The sequence below is a fragment of the Siphateles boraxobius genome, unplaced genomic scaffold (genome assembly GCF_051911475.1).
Source record: "Siphateles boraxobius isolate OS27281-9 unplaced genomic scaffold, OSU_SipBor_1 5, whole genome shotgun sequence".
NCBI classification, from domain to species: domain Eukaryota; kingdom Metazoa; phylum Chordata; class Actinopteri; order Cypriniformes; family Leuciscidae; genus Siphateles; species Siphateles boraxobius.
Window position 1 is genome coordinate 1,157,265 of NW_027509141.1, and position 18,087 is coordinate 1,175,351.

The window sequence follows — 18,087 nt, forward strand, 5'->3', positions numbered from 1 at the left end:
AAAGAATTTATTGCACAAACTTTTAGATTTCATATAAACTTTTAGACTTTTACATCAGGACATATAGTAAATATTAGACACAAACTCATACAAGGGCATTTTTGCGCTGATATCTTGAAGTTTAGGGCCATTCTTCTAACAGGCGGGACAGGTGCGTTAAATGCATTCGAAATATATATACACAGAGATACATTTTTTTTTAATAAGATCACATTTAATAAAATATCTGAAAGAACTACTGATTTGATTCAAACGTATTTCTGTCTGTACGGATATGAGCTTTTTCTCATTAGTGCGGAGCGCTAGTTTTATTGCTGAGGTACACAGATCTGGTTTTAGGGCTTCATCTGGACCACTGCTTGTGTAAACACCTTTATGGTTTATTTTTTCTGTCGTGGCCTGATTTTAGCTCCCAGGATGATGTTTATCAGTGCATGAAAGTGTAGTGAAAGTGATTCTCACTTCTCAATTTTCTCACCTTTTTCTATCGTACAGGATCTTAAACCCGGTAACTTGGCTGTAAATGAAGACTGTGAACTGAAGGTGAGAGCGTGCACTGTTTGCCAAGATCTTCATCATCATCATCATCATCATCTGATGCTTTTTCCACAGTCACATCTGTTATTATTATCCTCTGTTGACCAACAGTGGGTTTATAGTCAGGCAAACACTGAGGCACACTGGGTAATATGAGCGGTCTGGTTTATGACTAATGCTTCTTCTGATATGCTTACTCAGATTTTGGACTTTGGTCTGGCCCGGCTGACTGACGATGAGATGACGGGATACGTTGCCACCCGATGGTACCGTGCACCAGAGATCATGCTCAACTGGATGCACTACAACATGACAGGTCAGGATTACCCAGAATCCTCACTTATGTATGGATAGCTTTTGTGTTTGTGTTCAAGACAACATGAAAAGACATCCACAAGTCATCTAACTTTCATATTGTGTATTATTTCTGGCTGAAACAGAATTCAGCTGGAAATAATGGTGATGGGATTTGTGGGTAATGTTATCGGTTAATATAATTTGTCCCCTCCCACACGGCCTTAATTAGCAAAAATGCTTATTTTTTATCCAATGGTATTTTAGTTTTTGTTTCAATTGATTAAATTCGTATTGGTTAAAAACACAGATTTATTACGTTTGTGAAGTGTTTCCACGTTGGTTGATCGTATTACAGGTGCAAATCACCTGGTTTCCTTCCTTCTGACAAGTTAAAAGTTAACGTTTGGGTTAATGGGTTTTGTTTGGGATGAAAACCTAAAATATTTCCTAAAATAACATTTGAGGTAACCGTATAGAAATACAAGCGAAATAATGAATGAGTGTTGCTATTGTAAACTAAAACTATTAAAATAGTTTTTTAGTAATTGAAATAGAACAGAAATATATTAGATAGAAAAACTTAACCTAAAATTCTTTGTGATGACTTTGTGAAATATTAGAAATGTTGCTTTAACAAAAACTGAAGTAAAAAATTAAAGCTGTATCAAAACAGATTATAAAAATGATATACTTTATTATTAAAACTTACATTTAAATGAAAATGACAATAAAAGCTAATTAATAATAAATTATAATAAATACTATAATAGTTTTAATTTTTGTAATTATATTGAAAGTATTAATAATCAATAGTATTAATAATTGTTGAAAATGAATGCGCATTGCTGCTTTCTCACCATAATTTCTTTTTTGAAATAACGTGCACTGAGGAATTGTAGGCCCTGTTTATTATATCCGTTTAGGTGGATCGGATCACATGGGCGATGCTAAATACGGGTGTAAACGGGGTCTAAAAGGTTTGCAGCTTTCGTCCACTTCCAGAGGTCGTCAAACGCATTCGAACGGATTGATTTCGCAGTGTAAACGACGTTCATGTGTTCGAACAGCCACAAAAGACCGTCTACTGACCTAATGAGTGAACATTATGGGAAGAGCGCTATATAGCCAGACGGGATTTAAACTTGGTCGGCTGAAGATCCAAGTTAGGTTTGAACATGAAAACGTACCAAGCACAATGTTCTCTCATCATTCCTGATTTCTAACACACATTTATTAAGAAAGTTAGTATTGCATTATCTTTAACAGACTGCATATTGTTTCCACGAATGAGAAGAGGGTTTTTGTTTTGTGTTGTAGTGGACATCTGGTCGGTGGGCTGCATAATGGCTGAGCTCCTCACAGGACGGACCCTGTTTCCCGGCACTGATCGTATCCTTTCCCCATCATTCATCGCCTGCACAAAACCTCTCTTCCTGGAAATAGCCCTTTAGCGATGTGGCATTTTTTAAGCCCCCCCTCCCCTCCCTATCTGTAAGTGTTGAAAAAAAGGCAGCTACGCGTGTCAGCCGGTCCTAATTCATAGAGCGAGGCAGTGATCCTGAGGGAAATGAATCAGCTAGTGTCGGGCCTGCTGTCTCCCAGTGAGTCACACTGCCTGACGCTCCTGTTGACAAAAAACATGAACTTTGCTCAGTCTTAAAGGACAAAGATTCTAGCACAGCGTGGGGAATCCTAATGCGGTGCTGCTTCTGTTCTGCTTCACGAGGTCGTCGAATCAAACGCCCTGTGAGGAATACAACACACTCACACACACTCCCACATTAAATGGGGTTTTGGCCTTTCAAGAAAGGAAGTGTGATCTGCATTTCAAGGAAGTCTGCGAAAGAATAGATTTGGATAAAGAAGTAGTTATTTGGTTGCCAAAATAATATTTGGTTGCCAGATAAATCTGCTTTTTGTGTGTGCATAATAATACAACTCAACTTTACACTTTAGATGTGTAAAATAGCATTAATTAATATTAGTTAACTCAATTTGAGTGTCAGGTGACTTTCACAAATGTACAGTGTGTTCCTACAACAGATATATTACAGAAATAGTTTGGGCAGGAATAAAATTCTCTCATTTACTTACCCCGTGACATTCAAAACCGTACTAATTAATTTAAATAAATAAATGTATATATTAGGGCTGTCAATAGATTAACATTTTTTATGGTGATTAATCCCACCCTTTTTTGCATGCATATGTATGCTTAATCGTGAAATGAAGTATACATCATTAACGTATTTATTTTGTCATCATTTGCTAATCCAAAAATCAGATCAAAGGACGGTTCTGACAAAGCTATTTTCTGCAAGCTTTTTTTCAAGGTAAATTCAGGTTGTCTTTCCAAAAAAAAGACACTTGGAGACCTCAAAAGTACACCTAATAACCAAATGATACAAGGAGTCCATATAATTCATACACATCAAAGCCCACACGAAAAAACCCCAAAACATTACCGAACAGAACTTTTCAGAAATCAGCGTACAGTTTTTAGAGTAGTTTATGTTTTAGACATGTCGAGTTGCGATACTGAACAGGACATCATGGAGATGCCAAAAAAATAAAGCCCCATTTACTTTCATTGTTAGAAAATGCTGCATTCTCAAAAAATATCTCCTTTTGTGTTGCACGAAAGAAGGTCACAGAGGTGAACATTTACATTTTTTGCTAAACTACTTTTAATCCACACAAACAACAACAGATTTTAAACCACACAACACACACATATGGTTTGATGCACTAAAGCTTGCGTGTATGAGCTGCATGTTGACTCGCTGCATTTGTGCTTGTTTCTGACTGAACTGCATTAATGAACCACCGCAATCGCTTGCAAACACTGTTTAGTCTTTGAACAATGATACCTCTCTTTCTTCCTCAACTTTTCACTTACCTTTTGTGCTGTTCAGTAACATCCACCTGTGCCAGATTCGAATAGAAGTCAGTGTGGATCTGGAACAGTGCAGAACTAGCCCACTTTACTGTAGCTCACACATGTTTGTCCCATTCAACTGTTAAACATATTTGCATGCTTTCAGTAACTGCGTTCACATGCATAAGAATATTCTTATATCAATCAGAATTTGGTCATATTCCAATGTAAGCGACCATGTTTTGATTATGTAAGAACATTCAGATTTAAACCCATTAACCATAACAAAATAAGTCATTATACTGGTTTCTAGAAATCTGAATTGGGCAGCTGGCAAATACCTGTATTAATCAGAATTTTGGGTCATGTAAACTTTATTTGAAAATCCACCATAAAATTCACTGTTATATATCAGTTATGTCTTATATCTCAAAAATGTTTAATTCTGAGTGGTATTGCCATAAAAGCAGGCAGTTAGAAATAATAAATAACCTTTGCTTAAACTACTTCCACTCAAAAGTTTGGGATTAGAACTATATATATATATATATATATATATATATATATATATATATATATATATATATATATATATATAAATAATAATAATGTTTTTTTATTTTAAATTAACACTTTTATTCAGCAAGGATGCATTAAATTGATCAAAAGTGGCAGTAAAGACATTTATAAAGTTACAAAAAAATGTAAATTAAAAAATGTATCAATTTTTTCAACATTGATAATAATCATAAATGTTTCTTGAGCATCAAATCATCATATTATAGTGATTTCTGAAGGATCATGTGACACTGAAGACAATGGAGTAATGATGCTGAAAATTCAGCTTTGATCACAGGAATAAATAATATATTCAAATAGAAATCAGTTATTTTAAATTGTAATAATAATTCACAGTATTACTGTTTTTACTGTATTTGATCAAATAAATGCAGCCTTTGGTGAGCAGAATAGACGTTAAAACTTAATGACCATCAAGCTTGTTTGTTATTAAGGATTTGAATGATAAATCATTTAATATATTATAAATTACTATATAATAGGGCTAATAATAATATGTAGTTACTTATAATTATTAATAATAATAATTCGTTACATTTATATAGCGCTTTTCTGGGTACTCAAAGCGGAGAACAGAAAAGTTACTCAAATTAAAACACGTATTCACTCAAAACGTGTATTTATGATGTTCGCCGTGTGATGCTGGAAAAGACCTGAAGCGATAATGAAAGTTTGCATAGGAAAACGAAGGAAAAGCAGCTCGGAGAAATGCAAAAACATGTCGTATGAACCGCCCCTCAGGTGGAAGAACTGAGAACATTTTATTTTATTAACAACACTTGTCATACACTTGCCTACTGATAATTCAGGTGGGAAAATAACAAAATGTATGTAAATATATGTTGACAAATAACATGCAATATAAATGTTTAGTTTTTAGGCCTACCTAAAACTAACCACAAATGTGGACATGTCCACACTCAAGCATTATGCAGTGGCCATAAACAGCTTACCCTTTAACAGCAGATTTATTTAACAAACAGTCAAATATTCTAAATATAAAGTTCATTTACGAAAATAAATCCTTAAATTCTGCATTAATAAATTGTCACGCCGTCAGCCGCGAGTTCACTCGAGCTCTGAGGATCTCCCGGTTCTTGGCTCATTTTGAGTCAGAATTGTGAATTCAGTGAATCGTTAACTGAAGACTCACTCTGACTGAATCAGTGAGTTGTTGACAGTCGTTCAGTGTGATTTGCGTGCCGATTCAGGTTCATTAAAAAGAATCAGTTCGTTTACGGACTTCACTATCGCGTCTCTTGAGCAGGTGAGGACTTCTTCAGCTCAAAATAATGAGGAACGACTTGTTTTTATGAAAAACACGTGGAGTAAAAAATACATTATTATGCTTTGGAATATAGTCAAGTAAAAGTTTCCCAAAATAAAAATACAAAAAGTACACAAACTTGAAAAATTTACTTTAGTACTGTAACAAAGTAAAAATACTTTGCTACTGTCCACCACTGTTAATTAGAATATGGAGCTTAATTAGAAAAGGATGTGCATGTAAACGCAGGCTGTGTCATGCGTAGGGTCATTTACCGCGGTGATCTCCTTAAAGGGATAGTTCACCCAAAAATGAAAATTCAGTCAGTAATTACTCTCCCTCATGTTGTTCAACCCCGTAAGACCTTCGTTCATCTTCGGGACACGAATTAAGATATTTTTGATTAAATCTGAGAGTTGGATCACTCCTCCATAGCCTTCTTCAGGGATTGAAACTTGTTCCCCGAAAAGTCATTAAAAACATCGTTAAAATAGTCCAAGTGACTACAGTGACTCAATCTTAAGTTTATCAAGCGACGAGAATACTTTTTGTGCGCAAAAAACCCAAAAATAACGACTTTATTTCAACTATTCATTTCCTTCTCTCTGGGCCTCGAGTCAGTTAGCGTAGTGTGATAGCGTAGAGCTACGTCACACGTAGGCTCACTATTGGCCGACGCTGGTCATGTGTGTGATGCATTTGACGTACAACACAGAAGCTTACGCTGTTACAATAGTGAACTGACTCGAGGCCCACAGAGAAGGAAATGAATAGTTGAAATAAAGTTATTTATTTATTCTTTTGCGCACAAAAAGTATTCTTGTCGTTTGATAAACTTAAGATTGAGTCACTGTAGTCACTTGGACTATTTTAACGATGTCTTTAATAACTTTTCGAGGCCGGCATGTTCAATCCCTGAAGAAGCCTATGAAGGAGTGATCCAGCTCTCAGATTTCATCAAAAATATCTTAATTCGTGTCCCGAAGATGAACGAAGGTCTTACGGGGTTGAACAACATGAGGGAGAGTAAATACTGACAGAATTTCCATTTTTGGGTGAACTAACCCTTTAATGGTGCTTTAGACGGCTTTGATTTTGTTGTACATTCAAGGTCATTGCATCCCATCACAAAGCATAAAGCCTGTCATGCTGTTGCGTAACTCCTATTTTGTGTGCAGCTTCATGCAAGTGTAATTCAGCAGTGTTGGGGAAAGTTACTTTTAAAAGGAATGCGTTACAATATTCCGTTACACCCTAAAAAGTAACTAATTGCGTTACTTTTTATGGAATGTAATGCATTGTTACTTTTGCGTAACTTTTTCTGGGCTTGCCTCTCTGTTTTTTAATAACAAAAAAACAGAAGTTCTGTTTTTAACAAATGTAAAGTGCGTTTCACGCCAAAAGTGAAATGAATAAGCTTTCAGGATGAAGGAAATGCAAATTCACGTGTGTACAGTAGAGGGCGCAGCTCAAACCTTTCAGATGTTCTCTGTCTTTCCGGATCGCAGGAGAATACGACACAGGGAATGGAAATTCAACACCCTTTCTTTAGCAGTAAAAATTAAAAAAGAAACAGATGTTATGTTAAACTAAAGTCATATTTGGTTATTTGTATGGTCAAATTGGATCAGTATTTTTAGGTTATTTAACGTGCAGGTTTGCGTAATATTCTGAATTTGCATTTCACTGTTTTTAATAATACTGTATCTGTTTTTGTCCAAGTGGGATGAGTAAATGTATGTTCACATTTAAACCATCATGTTTACACACAGCGCACACAATGCCTCTGGGCTACATCTCTATTTCTCTCTGAACACCGCGACAGGAGAGGCGTGAGCCAGGAAATCGGAAAAAACAAAGTAACTTGCGTTACTTGTTTGAAAAAGTAACTTTTAAATTTACAACAAAATTTCGGAGTAATGCATTGCTTTAGTTAATTGAAAAAAGTAATCTGATTACATAACTCGCATTACTTGTAATGTGTTACCCCAACACTAATTCAGTCAGGTAAGTGTGCTAGCTTAGTTCTGCTATGCTAACTCGCTCGATGAAGCATTTGAAGAATCTGAGAAGTATTGTAAGCTTCATACATAATTATTGCAGAATGCATGTTGGCTTTGAACCAATCATTGCTCAGTTTTATTTCTAGCTTTATCCCATTTTCCTGTGCTGTTTTTATTCTTTAGTTTAAAAAATAATTTTGTCACCCCCCCCCCCCCCCCCAGTCCCTGCTTTCATAGTCACCCCATTCCCTGCATTTTCCTTTATTTTGCTCTTAAAGATATTGATCAGTTGAAGCTTATCATGATGCTCGTCGGGACCCCAGGGCCAGAGTTCTTGATGAAAGTCTCTTCGGAGTCTGTGAGTTTTTCTGTTCTGCCTGAGTTTGACTCCCTCTGTGTCGCAATGACGGCCTGACGATCTGTTCTGCTTTCTTCACTCACCCCGATCACACTTCATGCATGTCGCATCATATTTTCCCTTTCTTTTTCACTGGCATGAACTACTAGTTATGCAATCAGCTTAAAATAGTCAGTAGTAGTCAGACAGCTGGCAGATGAGTTTGCAAAATCAACCCATGATTACGAGTGTGTACAAATGGCTTTCTCTCCTGCGTCCTGCACTTCCTGTTGTATTTCCTGTGTCTTTCTTAACCCTGGATTGATTAACATGGGGTGCATGCACTGCAAAAAAAAAAAATCTTACTCAGTTTTTTCTCTTGTTTTCCAGTACAGATGTCTAAACATTCTTTAATCATGATACAGTTACTTGGAAAGCAAAATGACATAAGATAATAGGTATTGTTTTTGGAAAAATGTATCTAAATTTAGTAAGTTTTTGGGGTTTTAGTATGAATATGTTAGCCTTAAGAGTTCTATAAGCTAATGTGCTCCGAAACAGACAAAATTCGCATTTAGAAGATATAAGCATTCAAAACGTACAGTCTCTCACTTCCGCCAGTATGGATCAACGATTTTGATGACATCACTCTGCCCTTCAGCTTCTCATCAGATTTTCCGTCCAATCGAATGCTCTCTAGAATCTGAAGTCCTACATTATAAATAGACGCTGCAGCTGAAATTAGTGATTAGTTCACGCATTTATTATTTTCTACATGGTGCATGGCACATAGTGCCCTATATAGGGGATAGGGAATGATTCAGACAGTGTAAATATGCTTTCCATTGTCACGTGAACCGCCACAGCTCCGGTCCTAGATACACGATAGCACAGGACCCTTTTAGGACCCATTTGAATTCTACACAGAATGCTGTATTTTAAAGCAATATGGAGGAGATTAGCAGGAAAAACTAGTAGACTGACTCGGCATTATAAACCTCACTGACGAGTAGAGCCATGAAACTTTTCAAACTAATAATAATAATATGTTTATTTTTTATAGCGCCTTTTAAGAACCCAAGGTCTAATAGATTCCTTAAGGGGATTAGACTATTAGACTGTGTCTGTCATAAGCTCTCAAATGTGGCTTTACTGAGCTCAACGTCTCTGGACGAGCTGCGGTATAAACAAAACGCTATTGGCTATTTTTAAAAAGGTCTATTATGATATTGTAATTGTTTTAACGATGTACGAGGGCACTGTGAGCTGACGTCGCTTTTTTGATTGAAATCCACGTTTTGAACGAATAAATTTAATGATTCAAGGAACGATCACTTGCTTCTTTCCTGAATGAATCAGCCATTTGAACAAATCGGTTGAATGAATGACTCCCTCAACTCGCTTATTAAGACTTGTCCGACACCTACTGGTGGTTTTAGTTTCACATTTAAAGTACCCTTTAATTTGAACGTTAAAATTAGAAATCAGTTCATATTTAAATATTGAATAAAACAAAAAAACAATCTCATAGCTTTATTTATGCAATTGTAAATGCAGTGTAAATATATTAATGTCAGTTCTGATGCCGCTTCTGTGTCTCCTCTGCACTGCAAAGTAACTTGACTGGTAACAGTGGTATTGTGTTATTATTCTAATAGAATTTAATTTGAATGTTAGAATTTGACATAAAAGGTGATGCATACATCTACAATGCATCTAAACATCTACTATGTCCATATACAGGTGACATTTCCCTTGGAAATCAATTTAAGGTGGCAAATATTACCCCTTAATAAAAAATGTTAATTTCTGTCACTGCTGTGTACGGACCACTGCATAGAATATGAAAAATATGAATATCTTCGTGAGTCTGCTGTCAACAACAGACCTAAACCAGCTATGGCACCAGCACAAAAACACAATCAGTAAAATATCATCTAATTATCATCAACAAAACTTTTTTGTCAATATTGCACACCCCTAATGTACAGTATTCATTTTGATTTCTTCGAATCTTAAAAAGGTCTTAAAAAGCCTTAAATTTTACTTTAAAAAGTGTGCGGAAAACCCTGTATAATAAATGCAATATTTTATGCAATAACATACTACAATATTATATAGAAATTTAGATTTTAGTAGTCATTTTGCTTTTCAAGTGCATGTATCTCCAGTTTTTCCCTTCTTAAATGATCTCAGCATTGAGCCGCAACGTAAAGCAACCAAACATAGCAGCAGCTGCACTGTTCTCCTGTTTGTCCACTCATATTTGTGAGTGTATTTTAACCGTACACCCCTTGACCTGGGTTCCCCAAGATATAAACCAGCTTCAGCAGATAATGCGACTGACGGGAACCCCGCCGGCCTCTCTAATAAGCCGGATGCCGAGCCACGAGGTGAGCGCACGCACGGACCCTCTCCGAACCGGTGAAACCAGCAGAAAATCCTCCCGACCGGCCGCTCTGGAATGAGTGACTCAGTTTCCCCCATGTGACTCTTTTCTGTTTGCCCTGGGTCATTTTTAATTTTCCAAACCACTCCCAACCTTCTCCTTTCCCAACTACTGCCTGCTTGTGGTTTATACCTGACCTAATAGGCGAATGCCGCCACTCGTTTTAAACCCAGGCATGCAGTGAGTTTTAGACCGCTTAAGCTCTAACATACAATGTCGAATGTTCTATGTAGTAAACAATAGACGCAGTGTTTGTTTAACATGCAGTAGCGCTGGTCTGTATTGTCTGAGGTCCACTGGAAAACACCAAGTCCTGATCGAGATTTCAACGAAATATTATGTTTGTGAACAACAGAAAACGGCACCGAAAAATATTTAGACCCACTTTAAAAACATCTGACTGTCATTGCACTTTTATGTGTTTTTAGTGTGCAAATATTTTTGAGGAACTGTATATTAAGATAACTCTTAATCTCAATGGAGCGCTGCAGTGATTATGTATTTTTGTAGGCCATCCCATAAGTTCGCATCCCCCCCGGTTCCCTCACAAATAAAGGGTAGGTTTTTTTTCTATTGGATTTTTGCAAAAACAAAAATTCATAATTCTTACATGTTTTGTTTACCTTGATAATCTTTACAAATGAACACAACTTGAATGCAATTAGTAGAAGTAAAAAGCTAAACATAGGCTATAAAGGAACTACACCACAGTCACATGACTTCAACGGCACCATCACTACGCTTCCGACAACTCTTTATTTTCCCTGAAAGTTCAAGTTATAATAGTTTAAAAAGTGGACAAACTTTTACTCTACTTTGTAGTCCCATTTAGACACTTGTTACTAACAATCGCCTTTTCCAAAGCAAGTTAGCTTTCAAAAAATCCCAAGCGGGGTTTTAGTGATGTGTTTATGTTGTAGAATAAAACATGAAAATATCTTTGATCTAGTTCACCACAGACCTTATTTCATGCATTTAACCAAAAACTCATTGACTTCGGGTCAAAGGGACTGGACTAGTTAAAATGCTAACTTGTTTCCGGGTTTTAGCCTTCAAAAAGACGTCATCCCCGCAGCGTTCTACTGCTGTCATGCTTTTTTCTTAGCCATCTTTGTTTGCTTCACTTCGCCCGCAATTTTGTCCTTATTTTGACTCCTTAATAATTCTGTGTAATCCTTTTAATGTTATGTTTTAATCAACAGGCAAGGAACTACATCAATTCTCTTCCTTACATGCCCAAAAGGAGCTTTGCAGATGTGTTTATTGGTGCAAATCCATTAGGTAACAATTCTGCCTTTTTACACAACCCATGTCCTGATGAAAACCCCTGTTCCACTGAAACTCATTCGGCTGAAATCCAGACATCTTTCACAACCGGCCCACATGACTCGAGAAATGTATTTTCATGGCTATGTGTGCAGTTAAGAGTAATTAACGCATTTACAAAGTCATTACCATTCTTTTCAGTCAAAAGTCATCAATCACATTTGTTTTATTTTACCGACCACCCAATTTGTAACTATTAGAAATATAAAAAATAAAGTCAATATATTCTGAATAATATGCACTTATAACTTTGAGGTGAATAAGATTTTTTTTAAGGATACTAATAGTTTTATTCAGCAAGGATGCATTAAATTAATCAAATGTGACCAATGAGTTTCAATTTCAAATAATGCTGTTCATTTGTACTCACAAATATAAAATGTACATAATTACATGCACCTAATCCTAACCCTGTAGTAAGTACTTGTAGCTAATTAATATTACTCAGCACTTAAATGTAGAACACTGTAACACGGATACCTTAAAATAAAGTGTAACTAAAACATGTATTTTAGACACATGTTGTCTTTATAATTTCACAATTAATATCTCGCACGGTATTTTATGCACGATCATATTTAGATGGAATCCCTTTCAGAACTTTTTTTTTTTCCAGCTGAAGAACGATAAAAACTTTGGCAGCCAATCAGAATCCATCCTGCTTTAAAGAGCTTGAGCATTGAAAGCATCAGACGACAAAAAACTGCTGCGTGCTTGTGTTGTCGTCTCCTGGTGTGAATGCTAATACAGTTATCGCTATATTTATCTTTCTAGTTATCATTCTAGGTATGAACGCATCTTAACATGCTTTTGATGCTGCATTTAGGATTAACTTTAAAATATACTTCAAACAAACTCACACATATAACATTTGGAAAGATTATTTTTAAATGACCACATTGGTTCTAATGGAAGCAATATTAATGTCGTGCAATCATAAACCCTTCTGTGATTATAAATGCTGCTTGTATCTTGTGTTTCAGCTGTGGACCTGCTGGAGAAGATGCTGGTTCTGGACACGGATAAACGGATCACTGCGTCAGATTCTCTGGCGCACCCGTACTTCTCCCAGTATCACGACCCAGACGACGAGCCCGAGGCAGACCCGTACGACCAGAGCTTCGAGAGTCGCGATCTGGAGATCGAAGAGTGGAAACGTAAGGCTGCGCATTCCACATTTTATTGAATGGCCTCTCCGTGATGTAGCGCTTCCTCTTGTTGCTAGTGCTTTCAACAGTCGGTGTCTTTGCCCACAGGGCTCACGTACGAGGCGGTGGTGAGCTTCGAACCGCCAATGTTCGACGGAGACGAGATGGAGTCGTGAGGAGAATCACGGAGGACCTTCAACCGTACAGGAAAATGACATTCAAGTGCCTGCCATCATCAAGTGCTGGCTTCCCCGTCTTCTTATCCATGCCTTCATAAGCGCTCGGTCACAATAAGAGGGAAAACAAAACATGCAAACTTTCCAAAGGGACACAGAGAATGTAATGTTTTGTGCCCTGTGCCCCAGTAAAATGAACAGCTTTTTTTAAAAATGGAGAAAAATGTGCATTCTCATGAAAAACAAACAGATTCATATCAGCATTTTAAACTCTTAAACATTTAATATTCTTTCTCTGGGGAAGTGAAACGTTTACCTCCAAACTCCGCACGCAGCCTACACAATAAATAAAGGCCAGAAAAAATCTGTACTGTCCGAATACTAAGTTTTAGATATGTAAATAAAATGGCACAGCTGTATATACATGGAAATAATTTGCACCGACAGTTTTCTTTAGTATTTGCAGCGAAGCACACATCGCAGAATGCGACCTGCATTATAAATAGCAAGTGACCGAACTAAAGGGTGAATACGAACACGTACAGAGATTGTAATTACTATTTAGTGCTGTGTGTAGAATGTAAACAGACGCAGTGTTCTTCTGCCAACTGCATCAATAACAGATGGCAGGATCAGTAATGAAATATCAACACACACAGAAGACATGCTTGTTCTGAAATATATATGGCAAAATATTTAGATATTGGTGCTCAGTGCGAAAATTCTCACGATTTTATACATTACAATGTTATGGGCAAATCTCATGAATCCTCTTTGGAATATACAAACCCCAAATCAGAAGAAAAAAGTTCAATATAAGAAAACAACGGCTGTTTTGAGAACCAATAATAATGTTATTATATTATTAAAATGTATTAATGATTCATTCATTTTACCTCACGACAGGGTGCTCATTATCGTAATGCAACAAAATCTCATTGCTGTAATGCAGTGGATAAAAATTAATTTATTATTTCAATGGTACATTATTTTGTCCATCATGATAATATTTGTTTTTATTTAATACAGATTTCAATTTTAAATAAAAAAAATCCTCTGATACTGTGTTGCGGTAATGAGACTCGGCATTGAGAATAATGGATTTTTTTTTTTTTTTAAATCATGTAAGTCATGTCAAAATGCAAAAGGTTTTAAAGATAAGCTTCCTTTTTATATATATATAAAAATGTGTTTTATTTTATTTTTGGGTTAAATGTGATTTGGACATGTTTTTGACTGCTTTTGTGCGATCCATCCTTTTTATCTGCCTGCTTTTTCCCAGAGATAACTCCGTGTTAAATGGCAGCTGATCCTCTAGCTAGACTAGAGCGTAGTTTCTCTCCCGGCCATTTTCCTTCATTTATTATTTATGTAAATTAAGAGAAAAGGGGATTAGGTTTTTAACAGTAAGTGTATGTCAACAGAACAACTCTACGAGCGAGAGACGGTTGCATTACGGCCCACAATAAAATGATTCCCCTTTATTATTGTTTGCCCTGGGAAAGACATAGCCTGGAAGTTCATGTTTGCAAAAATGAAAGAACCTGAGCCAATACTCTGCTATTCCACTGATCTTGATTTAACAGCCCAGACTAGAAGATCACGAATGTGTTTTCTCAAGCGCAGCCGGCATCTAACTTATTGTATCCGTTGTTTAAGATTATTTTGTTATTGTTTTCTTTTTCACTGTATATTATCACTTAATTTTATTCAGCAATATTTTCTGTGTTGAGCATGTATTGTTATATGTGAGGGGTGTGTATTTATGCGCATTTGACAGTTTTCTGAGGAGTGGAGAATCACTAAACGTGTCAATCAGTGGTGCATCGAGCAGCAAAATATTTCAGTTTGTCGCATGGAACCATTTCACATGGAAAAGAGATCATTGTATCACTTTTTTGTGCATTTAACAAGTTTTTCTTTAGTCACCCATAAGTTATGTGGCCTGTGAACAACCACTGCTATACAGAAATAAAGGCAATTATTTTTCACAACACTCATTCTTTGGTATTTCTTTTGCACATAACAGTTTTATATTTTAAAACAATATTTATACACCCAATTTTAAAGAGGAATAAATGTAGAGTTGCATCAGTACAAACTGTTCTTTGAAAAGACTGTCACCAAGTGGTAATTTCTCGTAGTACAAGATGTGGAATACAGTTACATAAAAATATGTATTGAAGATTACCACAAACCATTGCAATTATAAGACATTTTTTAACCTCTCGTGACACCAAAGGTAAACTCAAAGAAATTAGTCAGATAAGGTGATGAGAGTAAAATGCATGCAGAATACAATACGTGTTTAAAGTCCTGGAGCATTTTCTCGCTATTGTAGCCCTGAGTAGAAAAAAGAAATGCAATTACCTGACCACGTGTGTGACAACGTGCCCCAATAGCACCGCATGCATATGGGGCAAGTTGTCACAATAGCAAACTGCACTGATGCTGATTTGAGATTAATGTTATTTGTCTGAGTGATGCAATTCTTATACATCTACCACAACATATCTGTTTTTAAAACTATTGTATTATTGACTATGTAATACCTTTTCTGCTGATGTAATATATATTTTATATTGTTGACTGAATGTATACTACTAGTGTGGTTTAAATGGTCCCTTGTTTACCCAACAGCTATTACAAACCTAACTCGACTTTTTGACTCCAAAACTTGTGGCATCTTCTGTATGCGCGCGACTCGTGTCGTGTGTACATGTGGGTGTGATGATACTGTACTTCTGTTGTTTGGCAAGTTTTGTGCGCATGCGCGAACCGTTACATGCGCGTGAATCTGAGCTCTTAGCCGCCGGTGCAGCATGGAAAGGAAAGGTGAGCATCAAAACGACTTATTTACTGTCCTCCAAAATAGTTTGTATCAACAGCACACATATAAATATATATATAAACATCGCACCCAGCCTGAATCACATCCGTGTTGTGAACAGGCGCGCTATGAGAGGTGCTAGTGTGTTTGACAGAGACAAAGCCCATGTGTGTTTAGCTGCTGCTAATAAGTTATAAAAACAGTACTCCAGCTTTAACGTACATCAACATCTGCTCATATTACACGGAATATCAGGAACATCTAGACATTTGTTGCTTATTTATGGATATCTGTTGCGCGGTTCTGATTGTAGTTGCTGTTTGTTGTTGATATAATCTTGTAGCCTCGTTCGTGTGAGCTTCTGCTAGCTGAACTTTCTATTGTTTTGGCTCGTTTGAAAAAAAGAAGATATGTTTATCGTAAATATGTTAATTTGAATGAAAGTAAATCAGTGCTGTGGTTATCGAAAACGGTATGTTTGATGTTGTTGGTGTCGTCAAAATGCTAACAGCACAAACTGATAAAGCCGCCAAAACTTACAAATTAATCAATTAAAATATTTTACTGATCGTGGTTACCGCCAAATCTTTGACTATTGTTAAACTGTAATAAAATATTAGAGAATATGGGAACAATATAATAAGCTTTTCAAATATTTTTCCGTCGTTTTGTTTCATATAAGTTACTGTGTATATTGTTGATGACAGTTTGGGTTCAAATGAAATCACCACTGTATTATCTGTAGTGTGTTATCCTGAAAACTAGGTAACGTTACGTTAAAGGCCCGTTCACACCAAGCACGATAACTATAAAGATATAATTCTAAAAATCGTTCTCCATATTAAAGAATAACATAGTTCACACCACAACTATAACGATAAAGATATGAGGAACGATATCGTTGGGATCACTTTCAGAACGATTTTTTTTCAGCTGTCGAACGATAAAACACTGACAGCCAATCAGAATCCATTCTAATTTAAAGGGTTAGTTCACCCAAAAATGAAAATGATGTCATTAATGACTCACCCTCATGTCGGTAAGTCCTCCGTTCATCTTCAGAACACAGTTTAAGATATTTTAGATTTAGTCCGAGAGCTTTCTGTCCCTCCATTGAAAATGTATGAACGGTATACTGTCCTTGTCCAGAAAGGAAATAAAGACATCATCAAAGTAGTCCATGTGACATCAGTGGGTTAGTTAGAATGTTTTGAAGCATCGGAAATACATTTTGGTCCAAAAACAACAAAAACTAGGATTTTATTCAGCATTGTATTGTCTTCCGGTTCTGTTGTGGATCCGCGTTCAGTGACGATGCTGACGTGTGTCTGGTGTCTGGACAAGTCAAACCCCCTTTTCAAGGATACGTTAAAAAAGATGGATATATGGAAAACAATCGGTCGTATCCTGGGAATAAATGGTGAGAAGTATTAACGATGAGTTATTATGCAGTTTAGCATAGTGTAACAAAATTACCTCAGGTAGGCTATCCAGCGCTAGTTTTGACAACATCGCTGAAGTTGCAGTGAAAAAGGCGTTGTATACATAAAGGTGTTGACTAGGCGATGTTTTTATCCCATCAATCCCATCATTGACTTCGTCAGCTAAATTCACTGTTAGATTAGAATGATTACACTAGACTTGCTAGATTCGCTGAGGACATCTGCTGTACGTGTAAAGGCAATAAGAACAGCAAAAACATATTCAATGACATGTTGTAAACAACAATTATAATAAAATTCGGATTCTCCCAACTCCTCTCGTCTTTTAAGGATATCGTGTACCCAAAAGCGCCTGTTTTTCTTTATATTTTTTTGTAACGTAAAGCAGCACTAGGTCATCCATTTTCGCTACTTTGAAACCGCAGCGCGGGCGCGCGTGTGCTTAGAATAATAAGACCGTTATCGGTCGTTGGTGTGGACGCATATATAGTTATCTTTATCGTTATCTTTATAGTTATCGTGCTTGGTGTGAACGGGCCTTAACACTTTATTTTTGAATGGTCCACGTTTTACTTAAAACTACTAGGCTAAGTCACTTTGCAAGTATGTCTGCTTATTATACTAACCCGAACCATAAACTACCATTGTAGTAATAATTGGAGTAACTTTAGTTGCGAATTAATGAGAGTTAGTTTACATGTAACGTTATTTGTAAAGTTACTCATAGTTAGTAACGTTAGAATGTCTATGTCTAACCTGAAAACTATGACTAGGCTACCATGTTTTGGTAATGGTTTTGTGGCGGCATATAAATAATG

General features: G+C 36.4%; 2 protein-coding genes across 5 annotated transcripts in view; both read left to right on the top strand.

Moving 5' to 3' along the window:
* mapk14b (mitogen-activated protein kinase 14b) overlaps positions 1 to 14,993 on the top strand; it is a 38,520-nt gene extending 23,527 nt beyond the window's left edge. The window contains exons 6-12 of one of the 2 annotated variants that reach the window (XM_077204390.1): positions 496 to 543; positions 739 to 853; positions 2,152 to 2,223; positions 7,840 to 7,919; positions 11,550 to 11,628; positions 12,657 to 12,830; positions 12,930 to 14,993. In XM_077204390.1, the coding sequence (XP_077060505.1) occupies positions 496 to 543; positions 739 to 853; positions 2,152 to 2,223; positions 7,840 to 7,919; positions 11,550 to 11,628; positions 12,657 to 12,830; positions 12,930 to 12,997 (636 nt within the window). In that variant the 3' untranslated portion in view covers positions 12,998 to 14,993. Of the gene's footprint in view, positions 1 to 495; positions 544 to 738; positions 854 to 2,151; positions 2,224 to 7,839; positions 7,920 to 10,211; positions 10,292 to 11,549; positions 11,629 to 12,656; positions 12,831 to 12,929 lie in introns of both variants that reach the window. The other variant, XM_077204391.1, reaches the window with a different exon arrangement.
* A 755-nt stretch (positions 14,994 to 15,748) lies between these two features.
* srpk1b (SRSF protein kinase 1b) overlaps positions 15,749 to 18,087 on the top strand; it is a 272,032-nt gene continuing 269,693 nt past the window's right edge. The window contains exon 1 of one of the 3 annotated variants that reach the window (XM_077204384.1): positions 15,749 to 15,832. In XM_077204384.1, coding sequence (XP_077060499.1) covers positions 15,820 to 15,832 — 13 coding nt within the window. In that variant the 5' untranslated portion in view covers positions 15,749 to 15,819. Of the gene's footprint in view, positions 15,833 to 15,856; positions 15,963 to 18,087 lie in introns of those variants that run through there. The other 2 variants (XM_077204385.1, XM_077204386.1) reach the window with 2 other exon arrangements.